Source organism: Octopus bimaculoides, chromosome 16 (assembly GCF_046866305.1).
Source record: "Octopus bimaculoides isolate indiv1 chromosome 16, ASM4686630v1, whole genome shotgun sequence".
In the NCBI taxonomy this organism is placed as follows: Eukaryota; Metazoa; Mollusca; class Cephalopoda; order Octopoda; family Octopodidae; genus Octopus; species Octopus bimaculoides.
In genome coordinates this window covers 25,991,296-26,015,079 of record NC_142943.1, presented here as the reverse complement: position 1 = coordinate 26,015,079, position 23,784 = coordinate 25,991,296, and the positions used below count along the sequence as shown (strand labels likewise).

The following is a 23,784-nucleotide window of genomic DNA, read 5'->3' as shown; positions in this document are numbered from 1 at the left end:
AGTAAAGCTGAACAAGAAACTATACATGCAAGTTCAAGGTGCAGTCATTGGTGTCAATCTGGCTGGAGATGTGGCTGGTGTCTTCATGACCTGGTGGAACAGAAAGCTTACACAATCCTTAGCAGAATAATCCACAACTGTTTTGCTTTACTATAGGTATGTAGATGACATGAACATTCTAGTTGGGACAAACCCTAGTAACTGTAATAAAGAAACTGAGAGAAGCATAATGGAGAGCATCCAGTACGTAGCTAACTCCATCCACCAAAGTATCAAGGTAACTATAGATTACCTCCACTTGGCACCCTAACAACAGACTCCCTGTACTTGATACTGAACTTTGGTAAGAGACTGAACAACAGAGTTCAGCTCCTCCACTCCTATAGCTTCTAAATATGTTGTTCACAAGAACTCAGCTTTATCACACATGAAAATTAACATATTGATAGCAGACTTAGGATAATGAACAACACATCCCGCCTATGTGAAACCCATGAAACAAAGAAACATGTACAGAACTTAATGCTCTGCATGCAATTCTCTGGATATGACCAGAAAGATAGGGTTCAAGTATACAGGGGAGCTAGAAAGAAGTTAGATGTGATGAAACCAGTGTGCCTGCCCTATATACAGAGGTAAAGACTGTAATAGGATACAGAGAGTTTGTAACAAAGCAAACAGGGCGAACACATGGTACAAGGCTGACAAATTTCAAGGAGTGATATTTGTAGAGGCCACAACCCATGGAGAACTAGCCCGAAGATTTAGGAAAACTCTGAAGGAAGCCAAGCTCAACATTAAGATCGTTGAAAAGTCAGGGAACTCCATCAGATCACAATTATGTAGGATGTACCCCTTTGAGAATACCACATGCACCAATGAGAATTGCATGGTATGTAAGATTAACCCCAGCATTAACTGTAGAACCAGAAATGTAGTCTACAGTATAAGGGGCAATAGCAGGTGCTTGTAAAGACAAGAACATGACATACATTGGTGAGACATCTAGAAGCCTTGCGTAGAGATTAAATGAACACTTGAAACAATATGACAACAAAAATCAGTCCTCTATACTCTACCAACATGGGAGCACACTAGGTTGACTTGACATCTGAATTTTATCCAAGCACCCGAAGGACCCAACACTCAGACAAATACAGAAGTACATCCTCATAAATGAAACATCCCCAGTATTAAATAGTAGATATACATAGAAGGCAGTGATATCTCAATACCCATAGTTTATACATACACAGGTAGATACCTTAGTAGGCTGTTATGTAAATGTATATGTTTGTGTGTATATATATATATATATATATATAAGTCAGTAAATGTGTTGACCGCACGTGGAGAAATAATAGGAAAATAAAAAAATAATAATAAGGCAGAATGCTAAATTGAAAGCATATTTTAATATAGATGTGTATAAGGAGGATTAAAAAGGATTTCTAACAGGCTTTCATTGCATGCCAAATTTTCAAGAAGAGGGAGAATGAAAATGTTTTTTACAAAGAAATAATAAATAATATATAAAAAAATAAATATACCAATACATTATATTGTCTTTGAGCTTTTGAAGTTCAATGGTAATCCATGTAGATAATTGTTAGAAAGATTAGGATGCGTAGAATTAAAAGTTGTGTTGTGTTTAAAAAAAAAGTGGGGGGCTGAAAGTTTGTGTTAAGCAGGAAGTGTGGTGTCAAAACAGGAAGTGTGTGTAAGGGAAGACAATTCTGTGGGTTTTATACTCATTAGTTGGAGCTCTGGACTCTTTGTCAACAGGAAGTTTATGTCTGTTCTTAGAGAAACAAGAAGTAAATTTATATGTATTTCAATGGGTAGGCGAGAGAAGGGAATATGGTCACTGAGGGGTTTGTATATATGCATGTATGTATATAAGTAAGTAAATGGATAAGTAAACAGATAGATAAGTAAATAGATAGGTACATAGGTAATACAGACAGGCACACACACACACATACATACACAAAAGAAGACTGAAACACATGACCATATACACACACAGACACTCCATGCACACACAAGGACACATATGGAGGACACATATACATAGTCACACAAACCCATACATACATACATACACACATACATATGTGTATACTCATGCACACAAACAAACAAGCAAAATGAATGCAGCTCTGATAATGGACAGAGTCAACAACTATTGAAGAGGTTGCAAGAAGCAAGGAAAATTTTAGAAAAAGTAAATAAATGAGTGGAAATTGAACTGGTATTAAAACAGAATGACTCTCCTCAGACATGATAAAATATGCTTCAACACAAGAATTCACATAAAGAATCTTGCAAATCAAATACAAAAATGAATTAATAATAATCCTTTCTAGTATAGACACAAGGCTTGAAATTTTGGGGGAGGGGACAGTCAAGTAAATCGACCCCAGTGTTTCACTGGTACATAATCTATTGACCCCGAAAGGTTGAAAGGCAAAGTCAACCACGGTGAAATTTAAACTCAGAATATAAAGGTGAAATTTGAACTCAGAATGTAAAGGTGAAATTCTTATTTCTTTATTGCCCTCAAGAGGTTAAACATAGAGGGGACAAAGAAGGACAGACAAATGTAAAGGTGAAATTCTGCTAAGCATTTTGCTCAGCATGCTAACCACCTTAAAATAATAATAATGATGATTGGGCTTCGTTTATTTGTACCCGAGTAACAGTTTGATAGCATGTGCTGCTCTCTCACTCAATAATAATAATAATAATAATAATTTATTCTTTTGTTAGCCACAAGAGCTAATATAAATGAACGTAAAGGACATGCAACAACATAAAAAAAAACAACACAAGATTATACAAGGGGTTTTCCTCATGTAAACAATAAAAAACAATAAAAATTGAACAACATAAAACTTCCAATAGGGGAGGCACTTTAAGGGTCCTCGTGGAAAAACCCACAAAAGCCACTGGTGCCTGATCAACAGGGCAAGAGCCCTTCTCCTTTTATGTTTCACAGGTGTATGTTCAGAATTGGTCCTTTCACACTGACCATTCTTCCAACATTCCCTCACCTTTCAACCAACTTGCTAGAAGGTAACACACTCTCTCTCTACCCTCAACTTGCTTTTCAAGTGAAACTTGAGGGCTTGGCCAAAGAGGAAAGTGTCTGACTTTAGCCCTTTCATGCGAGTCCACCATACTACTACTACTACTACTACTACTACTACTACAATAATAATAATAATAATAATAATAATAATAATAATAATAATAATAATAATAATAATAATAATAATAATGGTACTCTTAGATACTGTGGACGAATACTGGGAAGCCTAAAAGCATCAGAACTACAAAAAGTTGTTCTCTTGAGTACTGCCTGCATTGTATGGAAAACTTTGTCAACCTGAAAATATATAATTCTCTTAAAGCTCTTTCAAAGCCCAAATATTAATTTAACAGTTCTCAGATTCTGGTCTCCTTTCCCAACTTTATATCATTGCTAGTCATAAAATGACATTCATAATATACTGTCCAACTTGCAGTTACTTGAGGTCTCAGGGCAAGACTTGGAACAGCCCATATAAAAACTAAGTAAATAATGATAATGATGAAGGTGGTGGTGGTGGTGGTGACAATGACGACAACGATGATGATGATGATGATGGTATTATTAATATGGGACATTAGAAACTTTCAGCTAGTCACCAACTTACATGATCAATCTCTGAGAATTTCCCTTCAAAAAATGGTATTTCCACATCATTTATAATCTGAAAGATAGTATTGTACTTCTGGACAACCATCTGAAGTTTGCTGATTGCAGTCTGTAGTTCTGTCAGTTGAACATCCCCTAATATATCTGTAACACTTATCTGACAAGTAAACTCCACTGGTTCCAAAGAAAGATATCGCATTTCTTTAAGTATTCTCAGAAGATCAGCAGGTAAATTAACATAGATAACAGAAGGTCTGTCTTGTTCAGTTTCATCATAATCTTCAGTTGTCTAGAATATGAAAAGAAATAGGCATTTTACGTATGTATACGTGTGTGTGTGTGTGTGTGTGTGTGTGTGTGTGTGTGTGTGCGCGCGCGCACGCACGCACGTGCATGCATGTGTGAATGCGTGCATGCATGAGTTTAAATCTTGATTTTGACTAAAAAGCGAACATGTTAGATCTTGATAGCAGAATTTTTAGGTTCATAAGATTGTACAGAATATTTTCTAAGATATCTTCAAATGTTTCACAGGTAGGATTAGGTTAATTGCAGTAGTACTAAGTATATATATAAAGTACATATTCAACACACCAACACCCAACACATTCTACTATATATATATATATATATATATATATATATATATATATATATATATATATATATATATATATATATATTTATATATATATATATTCTTGTATAGTTATGCCCTTATATATATATATATATATATATATATATATAGATATAGATATAGGGCAGGGAATTGCCAATTAGTTAATAAAATTAATAATTAACAATTTTGCCAAGTAGTTCAGTATGCAAAAAGACCTTTATCGGTAAACCATTTATAATTATAAACATATAGGGATCAGCATGAGTTGCTTCACCAACATACTGAAAATTTAGAAATAGCAGTCAAAGATCTACTAATTCTAACTACAATTTTTTTCTCCAACGGATGGCGATATTAATGTGTGCCATAAATATCGCCATCCGTTGGAGAAAAAAATTGTAGTTAGAATTAGTAGTTCTTTGACTGCTATTTCTAAATTTTCAGTATGTTGGTGAAGCAACTCATGCTGATCCCTATATGTTTATAATTATATATATATATATATATTTAGGACTTCTGGTAACTTGATTGAGGAAAGAAGACCACGAATGACCCGTCTTTTTTTGCCTGTCCTTCTAATTGTTGTTTCTCCTGTCCACCTTTGTATCATCTATCTGTCTGAATGTTTTATTGTCCTCTTGTGTTTTTGTTCCATTTTTTATATTCATATATACATATAGTGGTGTACATATGCACTTGTGCTCACCCTATAGTAGGTATGCATCTAAATTTTGGCCATCTCTTTCTGTAACTCCCACTTTTCCTCCTCGTTTATCTCCTTTGTACCTTTCTCCCTGTCTCTGATTTTTTTTCTAATCCTTCAATACCGCTGACCCCTACCCCTCTCTCCTCTTTCTATGTGACAAGTATCTGACCAGCCATGATCTTTTTTCTTTCTTGGCCTGACTGCCAACCACCAGCACCTCTTATGTCCATCTCCTATGTTCCTGCCTTTAGGGTTTCACTTCATACATGCCAGCTCAATTTGATTTGTTCTCAGTTGAAAGACACGTTGTTATATTGTTTGCATTTGTAATTGTGTACCATGTTCTCCATTTTTTTGTCCTCGATAGATAGATAGATAAATAGATAAATATACACACATACGTACATACATACATAGGCATAGGCATGGTTCAGTTCCAAGTCACTTCTACTATGGTCTTGGGCCAACCAAAGCCTGATGAGTGGATTTGGGAGACGGAAACTGAAAGAAGCCCATTGCGTATATATATATATATATATATATATATATATATATATATATATATGTATGTATGTATGAATGTTTATGTGTCTGTATTTGTCCTCCCACCATCACTTGACAACCAGTGTTGGTGTGTCTACATCCCCATAACTAAGCAGTTCAGCAAAAGAAACCGATAGAATAAGTGTCAGTCTTTAAAAATAAGTAAATTCTGGGGATCAATTTGTTTGACTAAAACCCTTCAAAGTGTGCTCCAGCATGGCCGCAGTTAAAGAACTGAAACAAGTAAAAGAAGAAAAGAATATATATATATAAAATCGGGGTCGTCCTTGCATCCTTCTTCAGCTGAATGTTCCTAATCTTGTGGGCCCATGGATGCTGGTGCCCCATAAAAAGCACTGATGCCATGTAAAGCACTCATACCGATGCTATGTAAAAATACCCAGTACACTCCATAAAGTGGTTGGCACTTTAGGAAAGGCAACCAGCCATAGAAACTATGTCAAAACAGACATAGAGCCTGGGCAGCTCTTTAGCTGGCCAACTCCTGTCAAATCATCCAACCCATCCCAGCATGGTAAAAAGGACATTAAATGATGATGATAATGACAATGATGATGATATATATGCATAAGAAAAGAGATAACAAAGGAATAACTGATTTACTCAAAGGATAGCCCAAATTTGGGCTATCCTTTGAGTAAACAATGCACAGAGTACTCCGGATATGATATGATATATATCCACCTTTGCTACTACAATTATCTCCGGAAAATACCCACAAGGATTCTTTACATAGATGTTTACTGCTGGAATGGAGCTACACTCCAAGTACTGTTTCTTCTTTGTTCTTTTTTATGCTCATCGCTCTCACTTCTTACTACAACTATCCTCTTATAGATGTAATAATCCATTTCTCTACTATTACCGTCTCCGATGAAGGGATATATTGGATTTTCCCTGAAATAGCTGTAAGACTTTATCCATAAAATATAATTCTAACTTTGCCATTGGTCTCTTTATTCTTTTTTTTTTCTTTATACATACACACGCTAATACACGACCTATGTTATATTCCCCACTCATGCTGATACAACGACAGGGCCAAAACTAGTCGGTATACAGCACTTACTCGGTATTACCTGTATCTTTAGGGTTTGGTTGACTCCAATACTCTTCATAACCTTTATTATAGATATATATATATATATATATATATATATATATATATATATATATATATATGCATATATATACGTCAAACAATGAGTGCTCAACACTGCACTGGTGGATAAAATTTATTTATTTGTGTATTAAGGCTACCATTGGTTTCATGTTAAGAAAAATATCTTAATATTTTCAAGCGGATCATATGAAAGAATTGTGATCACAAATGCCCAATTAACAGGAACATGAAACTCTGAGTAGCAGTTATTTGTGATGTTTTTGTAGCTTTAATAATAAGCATATTACACTCCTCCGGTATTCGAGTATAATTTTTTCCACCTTGTTTCACATTTATGTGCTTACTCACATACACACACACACATTAGTGTATCCTGTGTATACAAATAGATGTATGATTGCTACTGTTACGTTTAGAGCTAGATTATCATAATCCAGTCTGCTTCCTGCATAGTTGTTAAGTAATTTCTATACTAAATAGTATTACTAGTTATTAGCTTCAGAGCAATGTAAGAGAAATGAGGATAAACACAAGTTTATATTATACTTCCTACATGCATTTCCCCATTATGATTGTTTAGAGCCACCATCATCATCATCATCATCATCACTTAATTTCTATGCTGGCCTGGGTTGGATGGTTTCACAGAAGTTGGCAAGCCATGAAGACTGCATTAAGCTCTACTGTCTGCTTTGGTATGGTTTCTTTGTCTGGATAGTTTTCTTAATGCCAATCACTTTACAAATATACAGATTTATACAAGGGAAAGTCAAAAATTATCCCCCACTTTCACCATAACATATCTTTATTATTGTCACACTGCCTCTGCGCATGCCTGTTTATAGTTGGTCCTATTGTGGTCATGTGATTAAAGCTTGAGACTGATCGCACTATTTTTCTTTCTGCCTTTACAGTGTAAGGATGGCTGCTCCACTAGCAATGGGCACCAAACAAGAACAAAGAACAGTGGTCCAATTTCACTGGTCTAATGATGTGTCAGATGCTGAAATTCATTGAAGGCTTTTAGCACAATACAATGCACTACTGTGTAGAAGTGTGTCTGAGTGGATTGGGAAGTTTAAAAGTGACCGGATAAGCATGACACACAAAAAAGGAGCAGGAAGCTTGTCAACCCCCACCAATGACGAGAAAATTCAGCAAGCTTGAAAGATGATAACGGTGAACCGGTGAGTTATCATTGATGTGGTAGCTCATTCTCTGCAGATTAGTCATGGTTCTGCCCACCAAATCATCCATGATGAGCTTGGCTTCCATAAAGTCTGAGCAAGATGGGTGCCAAAAGAGCTTACTGCAGAGCACAAGCACAAACGTCTTGAGGTCTGCCAGCATTTACCTGATCACTACAACAATGAGGGTAAGGAATTTTTGAGCAAATTAGTCACAGTAGATGAAACATGAGTCCGTCATTGTGAGGCAGAATCCAAAAGACAGAGTTTGGAGTGGAAACATCCTAGCTTGCCAGCAATGAAGAAATTCAAGACTCAGTCTTCCACGGGAAAGGTGAGGGTGTACAATCAACAGTGCAAGATACAGTGCTTTGCTGGCCAACAAACTGAAGCCAGCAATTTGCACCAAATACCGAAGCCTATTGTCAAAGAAAGTATTGTTGTTGCTTAACAAAGCACACCCATACACAGCTGCCCAGACCATTGAAACCATTAACCAATTGGGTTCTGAGGTGCTGGAACACTCTGCCTACAGTCCAGATCTCACCCCTTCTGATCATATCTTTGGACCACTCAAAAATAGTTTACAAGGTGTGTGTGTGTGTGTGTGTGTGTGTGTGTGTGTGTGTGTGTGTGTGTGTGTGTGAGTGTGTGCGTGTGTGTGTGTGTTTTTTAATCTCTTTCATCTATTAAAATTTGGCTTCCATATCCTTTGTCGTCTACTGATTCATAATACTTCATACTAAAGAAATATAGAACTTTTTTTTGCTTTGTTGTGTTTTTTTGTTTTTGATTTTTGCTTTTTTTTTAAATAGCACTTTTTTAATAGATAAATCATGGTTTATACCAATAATGTTTGCTTGAGTTTTTCTGAATATTGTCCGTCAAGTTTGCTCAGCCATTTTTGAATAGCATCCAATTTGTAACTGAAAACACCAAATAAAAATAGCGTTACTAAATTAATAAATAACTATATAATTTATTACACGCATACTAAACATTGTCTTACAAAAACAAATTTGAAATGGCATAGTAGAATGTCACTGATGATAAGTCTGCTTACTTTTTTTTAGAGATGATGATTCTAGAACAATATTACTGCTTCCTTTTTATGATTTAAGGGAAATTTTAACAGGTCAATAACCATGAAGAGGTTCTTAGGTTGTAAGGTACTACATGCATTATCCCTGAAAAATGCTTAGCAAACCTGCAATGAGCAACATACCATTTTTGATCATCTTAATATTTTCAGAAACATAGTGTGTCTAAGACTGCATCATACAGGGTCCTTCATGTTTTAAGACAGTAGTATGAACTTTTGGGGAAAATTTGGCTGTTATCTCTAGTAAGCTAAGCAACCACGTACATGGTTTCCTCATTGAGGCATTTGCATGTCCAAGGATTGTTATTTTACTAAAGCAATTATTTTTACAGTTGGATGGTTTTTTTTTCACAACAAACCATTTAACTGTAAAGTAAGAATGAAACCTGCTTTGTCAAACACAGATAATAGAAAACAGAGTTTGGTCTCACTAAGGGGAATAACAACATTATTGTTAAAAGATATGAATTTATGAGCATGTGGTTATAGTCCAACACATTAGCATAACAATCATTGGTTTTACACACACACACATTTATTATTCAACATCAGTTGACATTCTTTTCTGCAACAAAAGATTCTGCTTGAAATGCAAAACTTCTCTACTTCCTTTCACCATAAAACTTATTCCACTGTTTCAGCTATATACAAACATAATATACATATCCATCCATCCATCTCTTTATATATATATATATATATATATATATATATATATATATATATATATATATATATATATATTTATATATATATAATGGAGACATGTAGATTTGTGCTGTATCCAAGAAATAAGGTGAAGAGGAAGTTCTGCTAGGTTTCTCACAAGCAAAGAACATAGGTATAAGATTTTCTGGGCAGGGAACATTGACAGGGTCAGGAGCGTGGGTATACTTCTTGCAGAGAAACAGGTTAATAAGGTAATCGAGGTAATCAGAGTTTGTGATAGAATACTTAAGATTAGATTAGTGCTGCAACATGGATTAACAACCATTATCTCAGTTTACACCCCTCAGCCAGGGCTACCTGATGAACAGAAAGACTGATTTTATGACACCCTCTTGCAGACTACCTCGTTGACGAATGACAGGACCTTTTCTTTGTGGCTGGTGACTTCAATGGGCATGTTGGACAACATGCAGAGGGCTTCTATGACGTACATGGAGGCTATAACTTCGATTCCTGCAATGAGGAAGGAACCAGGCTGCTGGAGTTCTGAAATGCAGATGATCTTATGGTCTGTAGCACTAACTTCAGGAAACCTGCCAGTCACCTATTCACCTACTGGTCTGGTGGACACACTAGTCAAATTGACTACATCCTCACCAGGAAACAGGAAATATGGCTACTTATAAATAAATGCCAAAACCTTCCCAGGTGAAGAATGCACCCCACAGCATAGATTAATGACTTCAGGATCAGGGTTAAATGGATGCTCAGAAAACGACCAGCATAGAGAAGAAGGGTCTGGAAGCTTAAGGATCCTGCAAATGGACAGAGATTTAGAGACGTATTACTCAAAGTTTTTGATGAAATAGAGGAGGATATAGCATCACATGATGTGGAAGACAACTGGAGGTTCCTATGGGACAACCTGTTGAGGGCTACTGACCAGATTTGAGGATGGTGCAAAGTCCCCTCTCTACCCAAGGTAACGTTGTGGTGGTGGTGGAACAATGTAGTTGACAGGGCCATTAGAGAAAAGAAACAGGCATGGAAGGACTGGAAGAATGATTGGAGCATGAAATTGTATCAGACTGCCAGAAGAGAAGCTAGGAGACAGGTTTACTTAGCTAGTGGGAAAGCAGATAAGAAAATATATGTCAATGTCCTGCGTTGTGAGGACCAAAGACTTGAAGTATTTTGTGTTGCAAGACAGTGTGTGAGAGAGAATCATGATGCCATAGGAAAAAATGTGTCTGCATGGATGATGGCTCACTTGCATTTAATGAGGCTGCAAAGAGAGAGACTTGGAGACGCCACTATGAAAGGTTGCTAAATGTAGAGAATGAATGGGAGAAAGAGAGTATGCCGAATGTTGACCCAGCTGAGGGACCAGCTATCTGAATTGACAGTACCTTGGTAGATAAAGCAATTAAGGGTATGAAGACAGGGAAAGCACCCGGCCCATCAGGAATCACCACAGAGAGGCTTAAAATATCTGGCAGTGCTGGCTATAGTCTAGTCACTCATATAGTCAATCAGGTGATAAAAGGAGTCATACCCAATGACTGGTGTAGCAACACCATAGTCAACTGCTACAAAGGTAAAAGTGACACTTTAGATACAAATAATTACAGAGGTATCAAGTTGATGGATCAGATGATGAAAGTCATGGAGAGGGTCATAGCCCAACTAATTAGGGAGAGAGTCAGTTTAGATGAGATGCAGTTTGGGTTTATGCCAGGGAAAAGCACCACTGATGCTATATTTCTTGTAAGACAGCTGCAGGAGAATTGCCTAGCCAAAGATAAACCTCTGTACTTGGCTTTTGTTGACATGGAGAAAGCCTTTGACAGGGTCCTCTGATCTGGTGGTCAATGCGGAACTAGGGATAGATGAGTGGTTAGTGAGAGCTCTACAAGCCATGTACAGGGATGCTGTCAGTAAGGTGAGGGTTGGCAACAAGTATAGTGAAGAATTCCAGGTAGGGGTAGGGGTCCACCAAGGATCAGTCCTCAGCCCCCTCTTATTCATCATAGTCCTCCAGGCAATAACAGAGGGATTTAAGACAGGATGACCCTGGGAGCTTCTCTATGCTGATGACATTACTCTAATAGCTGAGTCACTATCAGAACTAGAGAAGTTTTGGGTGTGGAAGCAAGGATTAGAATCAAAGGGCCTTAGAGTCAATCTAGCAAAAACCAAAGTCTTAATAAGTATGAGGGCAGACAAAACACAAACCCCTTCGGGTAGATGGCCCTGATAGATCTGTAGAAAAGGTGTTGGTAGAAACGCCACACGGTATACCAGGTGTAAGCTATGGACACATAAGAGGTGCAGCAATATCAAAAGGAGGCTAACTGGGAAGATAGTTTTTGTGTGTGGCAAATGCTCAGGAACAATAAACACTGAAAATGCACAGAAAACAGCTTCTGTCACATGCCAAGGGACAAAACTAGAAGTCAGTAGCTAGGGTGGATGCTCTGAAAGTGTAGCTGCTAGAATAAGAATAGCCTGATAGCCTGGGCAAAGTTCAGAGAGCTCCTACCTCTGCTGGTGACAAAGGGCCTCTCACTCTGAGTAAAAGGTGGACATAAGAAGCATCAGATGTGGTGTGCAAGAGAAACAACTGTGCTGGTAGGTCATGTGTTGCATATGGATGAGGACAGCTGTGTGAAAAAGTGTCACACCCTAGCAGTAGAGGGAACCTGTGGAAGAAGAAGACCCAGGAAGACCTAGGATGAGGTGGTGAAACATGACCTTTGAACGTTGGGCCTCACAGAGGCAATGACAAGTGATCAAGACCTTTGGAGATATGCTGTGCTTGAGAAGACCCAGCAAGCCAAGTGAGACCATAACCATGGCCTATGCCAGTGCAGCATAACCAGCCCATTTAACAGTACCCTTCAATCATTGAGCAATAAACTGCGCTTGTGAAGACCTGTTGAGTCAAGTGAAGTCATTGTTGTGGCTGATGCCAGTAGCACCTGATTGGCACTTGTGTCAGTGGCACATAAAAAGCACCATTCAAGTATGGTTGATACCAGTGCTACCTGGCCGGTGGTCCCATGCCAGTGGCACATAAAAAGTACCATTTGAGCATGGTCGTTGCCAGTGCCACCTGACTGACTCCCATGCCAGTGGCACGTAAAAAGCACTATTCAAGTGTGGTCAATGTCAGTACTGCCTGACTGCCAATGGCACATAAAAATCACACACTACACTTTCGGAGTGGTTGGCATTAGGAAGGGCATCCAGCTGTAGAAACTTTGCCAGATCAGATTGGAGCCTGGTGCAGCTTTCTGGCTTGCCAGCCCTCAGAGAGAAGTGCTCAATGCATATTGGAAAGGATATGATTTCTTTTATTGAAAATGAAACTGAGTTTGTCTTATGACAAGTTTCATGCCACTGTGATCTGAATACTCACCTGAGGATTGCAGTGGCATGAAATTCAAGTTGTGAGACAAACCTTTCAGTTTCAATAAAAAAAAACTACACACACGCATACACGTATGTGTGTGTGTGTGTGTGTGTGCGTGTGTGTGTGTGTGTGTGTGTGCGTGTGTTTGTGTATTTTTTTACTCTTTTACTTGTTTCAGTCATTTGACTGCAGCCATGCTGGAGCACCGCCTTAAACGGTTTTAGTCAAACAAATCAACTCCAGGACTTATTTTTTTAAGCCTACTACTTATTCTATTGGTCTCTTTTGCCAAATGACTATGTTAAAGAGATGTAACACACCAACACTGGTTGTCAAGCGGTGTGGGGGGAACAGACAGACTCAGACACACATATACTCACGCACGTATATATTTATATAAAACAGGCTTCTTTGATCAGCCTGAGGCTATAGTAGAAGACACTTGCCCAAGATGCCACACAATGGGACTGAACCCAGAACCATGTGGTTAGGAAGCAAGCTTCTTAGCATACAGCCACACCTGTGCCTGTATATATATATATATATATATATATATATATATATATATATATATATATATGCACACACAATATACACATACATACACCAGGCTCAATCTGCCAGATCAGATTGAGCCTGGTGCAGCCTTCTGGCTCACCAGTCCTCAGTCAAACCGTCCAACCCATGCCAGCATAGAAAGTAGACGTTAAATGATGACGATGATGATGATAACACATACACATACACACACAAAGATATATATATGTCATTGGATGCTCAAAATGAGGAGTTGATAGACAGCCAACAACTGGTGAAGGGTCCTTTCTCTGCGTTTATTTGTCCTATTCTCCATTTTTTCTCATTGTTTATCTATTTAACCCATTTGTTTACGTATTTCATGTTGTTTGGACCGTTGGTGATGTCCTGTACCCATATATGCATGTATGTGTATGTATGTATGTATATATATATATATACATATATACGACGGACTTCTTTCAGTTTCTGTCTACCAAATCCACTCACAAGGCTTTGGTCGGCCCGAGGCTATAGTAGAAGACACTTGCCCAAGGTGCCACACAGTGGGACTGATCCCGGAACCATGTGGTTGGTAAGCAAGCTACTTACTACACAGCCACTCCTACGCCTATATATATATATATATATATATATGTACACACACACACACACACACACACACACACACACACACTGAAGGAAATCTGTGTGGTAAGAAGTTCACTCTGCAACATGTGTTTCATTGTATTGCACCTTGCTATAGCTTAAATTGATCAATATCTTGTGAGCAGAATTTGGTAGATGGAAACTGTATATGTCACAATGATGAGATCGAAGAGATAGCCATTCTTCAAGATAGGATTTACAGTTACCTGTTTCTATACTTCTGGATAAATTTTCACTAGTGGGGAAAAGTCTGAAGAGTTTGAAGAGAGTAGGAACCACTTCAATGCATTATTTATATTAAACTGTTTTCTATTGTGAGAGTGTGTATGTGTGTGTGTGTTTATTAGAGGTCTGAAAATTTTTGTCTCATTAGTGAATAAGGAGAGACGGATATGCATGTGTAAGTGAGCTGCTTAGAAATCTATTTAGCTTAAGGAAAAATACATAGATTCAATAAGATTTAATGAAAATCTTACCTTTCAAATTTTTCTAATAATTCCTTGAAATGAACTTTCATGGTCTGCTTTTTCTCTTCTTCCTGAATATGTGGACATATCTCTTTTATGTTTGACATAAGTTTCTACAAGTATGCAAAAATATTTTTTAAAGAAAAGAGTTTTAGAAGATAAATTTTCTCCCCCAAGTTAGCATTACAGAAAATGAAACATCAATTGGTACAACCTACTATTCTCTAAAAATGCAACACCATATGTAATTATGATTCAGACTTTAGTTACTATTTATGAAAGCATTGAAATTTTCATCTGAGTGGGGTCGTTTTGATTAGCTGATCAAGATGATCAGATATGTATGCATATTTATATGTGCATATACATGTGTGCGTGCGTGTGTGTGTCGAGAGAGAGAGAGAGATACATACACACCCCTATACATAAAGATAAATAGATAGACAGACAGACAAACAAAGAGGCACATGGGACAGAGAGGCAGGCAAGCAGACAGACAGGCAGGCAGGCAGGCAGGCAGGCAGGCAGGCAAACAGACAGGCAGATAGATATAGCTCCAAGTTATATTTTAGTTTATTTATTTTTAACTAGACATACATAAATGTAGCGTTGCAAGTGTACATATATTCCAACAAACATATGTTTACATATGATGCGCACATATCTGGGATCCGAAATATTCCACTACACACAAACACAAATAGTATTAACAATCAATAAATACCTGAACGTTGTTCAGCAGTCCATGAATCCATAAGATCCGACTTATTTCTGGTGAGAAGTTCCAATGCCTATATGGTGACTTGTGCTGATCATTGAACATAGCTTCTAAATGTAAGATTTGTTTCCAGAAATCATCTACAAGGTTGCTCACTATTCCATTGATGTTTCTCTAAAGATTGAACATACAAACCAACAATATTAAATTCATATTAGTCAGAGAAATATAGGTTACAAACAGAGAAGCAAGTTCATGCAAGTGGTTGAATTGTTATCAATTTTGTAAAAATTACAACTTGTTAAATTGTTAAACAAGTATAGCAATTTGCATGTCCTACTTACAGCAGATACATCATTGAAAGTTTAATTAACTGTGTCCTGAGATAGTATCTCTTTTAGATGTAATGATAAAAGGATAAAGATTCTTCCTGAGTTATATAGACTCACAGGACTAGTTTCCAAATTTTTGTGGCGTATATATTCCCAATCAGGAAGGGATGCCAGTCCATTGCAGGATTATTCATTTTCTCTAGCTAAGTGGACTGGAGCAATGTGAAATGAAGTATTTTGCTCAAGCTCACAACATGTTTCCTGGTCCAGGAATTAAAACCACAATCGTGCAACCATGACTCCAACATGCTAATCACTAAGCCACGTACCTCTACTTATCAATGTACAGTGTTAAAAACAGAGAAATATATCAGTAGCAGTCAAAAATTATCCAGCAGCAATGACAGCATTGCTAAACATGCATTTCTGTCTTTTTTCAGTAGCATGTATCACTAGCAACTGCATGCTAAGACAAAATCCACCATTACTGATATAGTAAAACAGTAACTGAAAAATCACAAGCTGAATAAAAATTTATGTGAAACAAAAGCAGTATTAGTTTAAAATAGCAATGTGTATCATACTTAAAGCAGATACATTATGGAAAGCCTAATTAAATGTGGTATTCATCTTGACAAATACCACAGTTAACTGGGCTTTCAATAATGTATCTACTTTAAATATGATATTGCTTTAAACTAATATTGCTTTTGTTGCACGTAAGGAATTAAGCTAGTATTTTTTGTTGTTTATTTTAGTGTTGTTTATTCCCAAAGTGTTTATCATAATCTGCATTATCCAACATGCTAGGAGGATTAGTATGATAGGATGTGTTTTGAGGGAGATTTGGTAGCCATTTCTTGCAGATTTCCAAGTATGGGTTCCCTCACTAGTGTGTTATCAAGCTGATACTTCATAAATACATAATTAAAAACCTCCAAGGCAATTACAGAGAATTCAGAATAGGAAGATGTACTAAGTCTTATTGTATTGGTTAAATGTGTCTCAACTTGTATGCTGTCAACACTTGATGTACTGTGAGAAACAACCCGAATATACATTATTTACATTTGATGGATACTAGTCATCTTGTTTGTTGTTAACACAACATTTTGGCTGATAAACACTACAGCCTTCATCGGGTGTCTTGGGGAAATTTCGAATCTGGGTTCTCATTCCGAAGGTATTTTTCCCCAAGACACCTGATGAAGGCCGGAGGATATATCAGCTGAAACGTGTTAACAACAAACAAGATGAGGACAAATATCCGTCAAATGTAAATAATGTACATAATTCCTCATCTCTTAAATATAGAACTGTAGAACCTGAATATATTTCACTTGCAAAGCAACAGATTAGCTAAGAGGACAAGCCTCTTTTCCAGTTACTTAATGGCATTATTGGACCTAAAGAGCAATTTGGTCTAGACACAAGTGTGATCTAGACATGTGAACATTATTTCTAGGTATATATGTGTAGCAGATGAAAAATAAACTTCCTTTTGGATAGAATGCCAGTCTATTTCATGTATCTGTGCACAAGGAATAAATGGAGACACACACAGAATAAAGTAAGCAGAGTTAAATTTCTACAAGAGAATTGTCCAATGCTTTGGAGTTCATTTTGGTGCAAACAGCTAGACTATGTGACTAGTTTTAGAATAACTTACTCCCAGTAATTACAGAACCCCTGAAAAATACCATGAACACTAAGCCATTAAACAAATAATTAAATAAACAGGTGCCTCTACATAGTTACTTGGCTTTCTAGAAATATCAGCCAAGTTCCCTGAAATCTCTACTGAGTTAAAGAAATTGCATATTGGACAACTTTTTCCTAGATATACACTTTAGTTTTAGAGTTCAGGTACGACCATGGGTAGAGTGAATTCTTCAATATGATCATTTTCTCTGCTAGACAAATTCTGCACCTCATGTTGCCATTGAGGTAAAGCATGCACTTTTCCACTAATCTCCAGTTGATACAATATTGTGCAGAATTTTCTTTCATTTGCTACCAAAGTTGGGACACTAGGTCACTCCAGAATTCGAAAAGATGATTTGTGACTGTTGAGTCTGGCCTTCAAAGGAACTCTTTGTTGCACCCACATATTTCTGTACTTGTGTCACCCAACTAGTATTCTTTAATACTACTTCTGCCTTACACATGACTGCTTCTAGGAAGCATGTAGCATTGGCCCTGCAGGAGCAGCTTGCCTCTCTGATTTAGGTCTATTTATTACAATTTACCTTATATTAGGTGTGCAGCTAAAGGAGACCCTCAAAATATACCTATTAGAAATTTCCCTATACTTATGTGTTTATGGAAAAATATTATCTACTAATTTAAGGAAGACCCTATCATAATCAACATGAATGGAGGACAAGGGCTAAAAGAGACCAATCTAAGGCACATAACTCCAATTGACTTAAGAAACACATTTTTGTTTTACTGCAACATTTTCAACCCATAAGTTTCGTTGTTTTTTGTTTATTTCTTGTTATTTTGTTTCTTCTTTTTACATTTTTAAGGCTCATAAACTGAATGTGGCAGTTTCAGGCCTCCAGTAATAAAAGGCCCAAAAGCTATACTCTTTTAATTAGTTATGTCTGATGACTGGTGATTGATGACTTACCTTCCCACACGTCAATGATTTTTCAACCAGAAACTATTTGGTAACAAGACTTGGTTGTTGTGAAACTAAAGCTTTAACAGTATATAAGTAATGTGTGTATGCATGTGTGTGTGTGTGTAATTTTTTGCTACAATATTGTTACAGCATTTTATGTTTTAGACTCATAAATGCTTAAAACAATGGATTTTGAAATTGCTGCAATAATTCTTTTGTGAAATATACAAGGATTGTGACAAAAATCACAAAAAGAATTTATTGATTTGATTAAGGCTTTAGAAAAAATACTAAATTATTCAATCGTTCCACAAATGTTTTAGCCAAATACAAAATATTCATTACTACTCTAAGATGATTGATTGATTGGATAGAGAGATAGAAAGAGAGAGAGAGAGCTACACTACATAGGATAAGGTGGGTGTTTCACTGTTTACTTACCTTTTATCTGTTTCAGTCATTAGACAGTGGCCATGTTGGGGCACTACCTTGAAGAACTTTTAGTCAAATGATTCGACCCCACTACTTATTAATTTAAAGCCTGGTACATATTCTATCATTCTCTTTTTACCAAACCATTAAGTTACAGGGACATAAATAAACCAACACCAGTTGTTAAGACACACACACACACATACATACATATGATGGGCTTCTTTTAGTTTCTGCCTACCAAATCTACTCACAAAGCTATTGTCAGCCCAAGGCAACAGTAAAAAGCATTTGCCCAAGGCACCACACAGTGAAATTGAACCCAGAACCATGTGGTTGAGAAGCAAGCCTCTTACCATACAGCCATGCTTGTGCCTATGTTCTTCATTCAATTCTTGCCCAAATTACTTTCACCCATTGATTGATAACATTTCTGATACACATTTAAAAAAATGAAACATTTCCAAGTTTTGCATTTTGTAGCCTGCAATATCTATTTATTTATTGTTGTTCTTATTGTTGCTGTTGTTGTTGTTTTTGTGTTGTTCCAAGCCTTTTTGACATTTTGTAACTTGACAATTTTTTGAAGTTCAGAAATTTATGAATGTCAGATACAAAAATTAATTCGTTTTGTCCTTTGATATAATGGAGGCTGTCTTTCGCTGGAGATATTGATTGAAAATCAATTACCATATTGGTAATATTGCTTCTTCAATGATATTGACCTTTAAGGCCTCTCTGGAACAATTTTAAGGGGAAAAAGTTTATACAAGCAGGCATGAATGTAAATATATATGTATGTATTGTATGCATGTATGTATGTGTGTATATGATGTTAGTGGTTCTAAATAAAGAGTCTTGTAAATTCCAATTTCTTTTTCTTATGTTTCATAAACTCTACCAATACAAAGGAATTCCTGAAGTAAATCCAGTGGCATATATTTCCATACTGCTATTGACATCAGATAGCTGAATACTGTGAACAGGCTTTAAATAGCATGCTACAAGGTTTGTACCCAAATATAAAATTATTACTATATATGTGTATATATATATATGTGTATATATATATATATATATATATATATATATATATATATATATATATATATATATATATATATATATATATATATATATATACATATATGTGTGTGTGTATGTGCACATGTGTATGTCATTATTCAGTTTTATTTCAAGATTTCTTGCCATTAGAGAAAGAACCAGTCTCTAACCTAAATCCAACGCTCTTTCTTTGGAATTTCAACATCATCAGGGTATTTTTGTATGTATATATGTGTGTGTGCAGATTTGTATATTTTGTTTTATGTATGTATTCTCATGCATACACTTGCATGTACATATATTCTCATGCATAGACATACTCATATATACTTAAATAATATGCATGTATGTATGTATTCAAAGACAATTCAATCAACAATTACATAGCTAACACCCAACTTTCAGCTATTTATGAGACTGCCATTATGCAAGGATTCTAACCCTCCCCCACCACCTCTGACTTTAACACAATTAATTAGTTTTAAAAGGATTTTTTTGTTTATGTTTGTATTTCTGAAATATTTATGAATATTTTAAAATTTCTATTGATTGATTCAATATTTTCCATGGATCTGTAACCCTTTAGCACTGAAACTGGCCATATCCAACCAAAATATTCTTCCCGCTTTAGGTTCAAACCTTCCAGATCCAGCCTCTCATACATACCCTACAATGTCATTCTAAAAGTAAACAATCACATCATTGAAGTCTCAAAGTTATAAGATAGTTCATTATTAATTCAAGGCAATACGAATTAATAAGCATTACATTTGACAAAATAACCTGAATGATAAAGGGTGAACATTATTTTTTGATACAGTAAAAACAAGACCCCACTGATATTTTTCAAGAACCTATTTAAATAGTTAATTACTTATTTTAATTATAAGTTCAATGGATAAATATTTATATAGGGTGTACACTCCTGAAACATTTCCCCATCAGATTTTTTTCCTATCAACTTATCTTTCCTTTTATGATAACAAGTTAATTATTATTAATTTAAATCTATTGTGGCTGTTACATCTAATATGCCTTTTTATTATAAACACAAGGCCTGAAATTTTTTGAGACTACTTAATTACATTTGCCCCATTGCACAACTGGTACTCATTTCATTATCCTTGAAAAGATGAAAGGCAAAATTGACTTGGGTGGAATTTGAACTCAGAATGTAAAACTGAATGAAATGCCACTTAGTATTTTGTCCAGCATGATAGTGATTCCACCATCTCATCAATAATAATAAAAATAGCAATAATAATCCTTTCTATTATAAGCACAAGGCCTGAAATGTTTGTTGGAGGAGGGGGTTAGTTGATTTCATTGACCCCAGTACTCAACAGGTACTTATTTCATCAATCCAGAAAGGATGACAAGCAAAGTCAATCATAGTGGAATTTGAACTCGGAATATAAAGATGGACAAAATACTGTGATGCATTTTGCCCAGCATGCTAATGGTTCTGCCTGCTCACCCCTGAAACCATAGAAAAAATTGAGTTTTGAGTTGCTAGAGCACCCTACACACAGTTCAGATCTTGCTCCTTCTGATTATCATTCCTTGGACTACTCAAACATCCTTTATGAGGTCATTGATTTGCTATGGACAGAGAAGCATTGAAAGCCAGCTAAAAACCTTCTTCTCCAATAGAATAAGCAAGCTTGTGGACTGCTGGAAGAATGCATTGAAAAGCAAGGAGATTATGTTGGGAAATGATGTAATTGTTCAACCTCTGCTTTTGCTTTAAAAAATTATAGAAACAAGAGGGTGTATAATTTTTGACTTACCCTCATTGAAATAGCAACCGAATCATATTCTAGCATTTTTAAAAAAGGAGAAGGCAACATTGGATAATGCAGTCTGAGATAAACTATGTCTATAAAGATGAAATAATCATGCAAGAATGTTTTCGATCATAGGTCAAATTGCAGAGGTCAATGTCAACCAACATCAGTTATAGTAGGCAGGTCATCTAATAAGAATTGGCAATATTTCAGTACCACACACACATTTATAATTTACAGCTTAAATTTGATAGATAATACTCTCTTTTTAACTCTTTTACTTGTTTCAGTCATTTGACTGTGGCCATACTGGAGCACCGCCTTTAGTCAAGCAAGTCGACCCCAGGACTTATTCTTTGTAAGTCTAGTACTTATTCTATTGGTCTCTTTTGCCGAACCGCTAAGTTACGGGGATGTAAACACACCAGCATCAGTTCCAAGCGATGTTGCAGGGACAAACACAGACACACAAACATATACACACACACATACATATATATATATATATATATATATATATATATATATATATATATATATATATATATATATATATATATATATATATATATACACACATGCATATATACGACAGAGTTTTTTCAGTTTCCATCTACCAAATCCACTCACAAGGCTTTGGTCAGCCCGAAGCTATAGTAGAAGACACTTGCCCAAGATGCCACGCAGTGGGATTGAACCCAGAACCATCTAGTTGGTAAGCAAGCTATGTACCACACAGCCACTCCAAGCATATCAAAATCATCTTCAAAAAATACAATTTAAATAGATGCAGCTGGATTCTATAGTTCCAGTTGCAGTGTCTAGGAATTCTTTTATTGAAATGGCATCCGGCATGTGATATGGATTCACCAGCCCACATGACAATCCTACCTTTAATCTATTTCAGTGGTTCTCAACTGGGCTCCACATAAGATTTTGTTGTTAAAATTTATCTACAATAAATTGACAATACTTCTACAATACATAAAATATATTAACAATTTTATTATAAAATTTCTAACAATATTTAATTATAAAAATATATGATTTTTTTTTTAATCAAAGGGTTCTATAGATGAAAAATGGTTGAGAAACACCTGTCTCATCTAAAAGGGCTTAGAATTAATTCTGTGAAGTATTCAACTAAAGAGTCATCGAAAGACAAATCAATTACAATATTTCTTCATAAGGAATTTGTAAATTGGAACCAATAGAATTTAAATACACTAATGAAAAAAAAAATCACAAAAACTCTCCAAAATTCTCAATACAACAAATATCTAAATTTTAATATTTACCTACCTTTACTTGTGTTTGTTTTATGGTGGAGTGAAATATTTGAAGCAAACGCATTTGTGAATGAGGAGAATGGCATTCTGTGAGAGATTTCAGTAGAATCCCAGAAAGTTGAACTTCAAGACTCTGTAATGAAAGCAAAGAGAATAAAATAAACAAATAATTTAAACGCTTCATGAAATATTTGGTATTATGGTTTTAAAAGATTCCAATTTATTACAAATATTTGTCTTTAAAACAGGTTCTTAGTTTTATCTCTAAATTGGAGGCAAAGGCCCTCAAATGTCAGACCATGCATCTGTATGTAAAAGACTGGCATTTGCAGTCTCCCCATTCTTTATACCACTATTGTTGTCCAAGAGAAAGATCACTGATATAGGGTTAATACAGTTTGGTACCAGTGTTAAATTTCCTTTACTTCATACTCTTAAAAACAGTAAGAACTATATTGGTTAATGTAGTTCTGGATACACTGTTTTATGACAAAAAAAAAAAAACAACAAAACAACAAAACAACATGTTTGGATAAAAAAATCAAGATGAGAAGGTCACTGTTGGAATGCATTGTGCCAAAAATCTGCTTCCTTTAGCATTAAAACTGGCCATATCTGGTCAAAATATTCTACCTGTTTTATGTTCAAAGTAGCTAGATGTGACTTTTCACACCAACCCTACAATATCATTCAAAAATTTAACAGTTACCTCATCAAAATCTCAAAGCTACAAGATAATGCATGATTAATTCAAAACAATGTGAATGAATAAGCATTGCTTTTGACAGA

At 35.9% G+C, this 23,784-nt stretch overlaps 1 protein-coding gene across 1 annotated transcript in view; it reads right to left on the bottom strand.

The window, feature by feature from the left end:
• Window positions 1–23,784, bottom strand: part of LOC106883723 (dynein beta chain, ciliary) — a 362,109-nt gene that overhangs the window by 272,282 nt on the left and 66,043 nt on the right. Inside the window, exons 12-16 of the mRNA XM_089364269.1 lie at window positions 23,009–23,128; window positions 15,468–15,635; window positions 14,753–14,856; window positions 8,753–8,831; window positions 3,702–3,992 (exon numbers count right to left, since the gene is read on the bottom strand). Of these exons, the coding sequence (XP_089220395.1) occupies window positions 3,702–3,992; window positions 8,753–8,831; window positions 14,753–14,856; window positions 15,468–15,635; window positions 23,009–23,128 (762 nt within the window). The remainder of the gene's footprint in view (window positions 1–3,701; window positions 3,993–8,752; window positions 8,832–14,752; window positions 14,857–15,467; window positions 15,636–23,008; window positions 23,129–23,784) is intronic.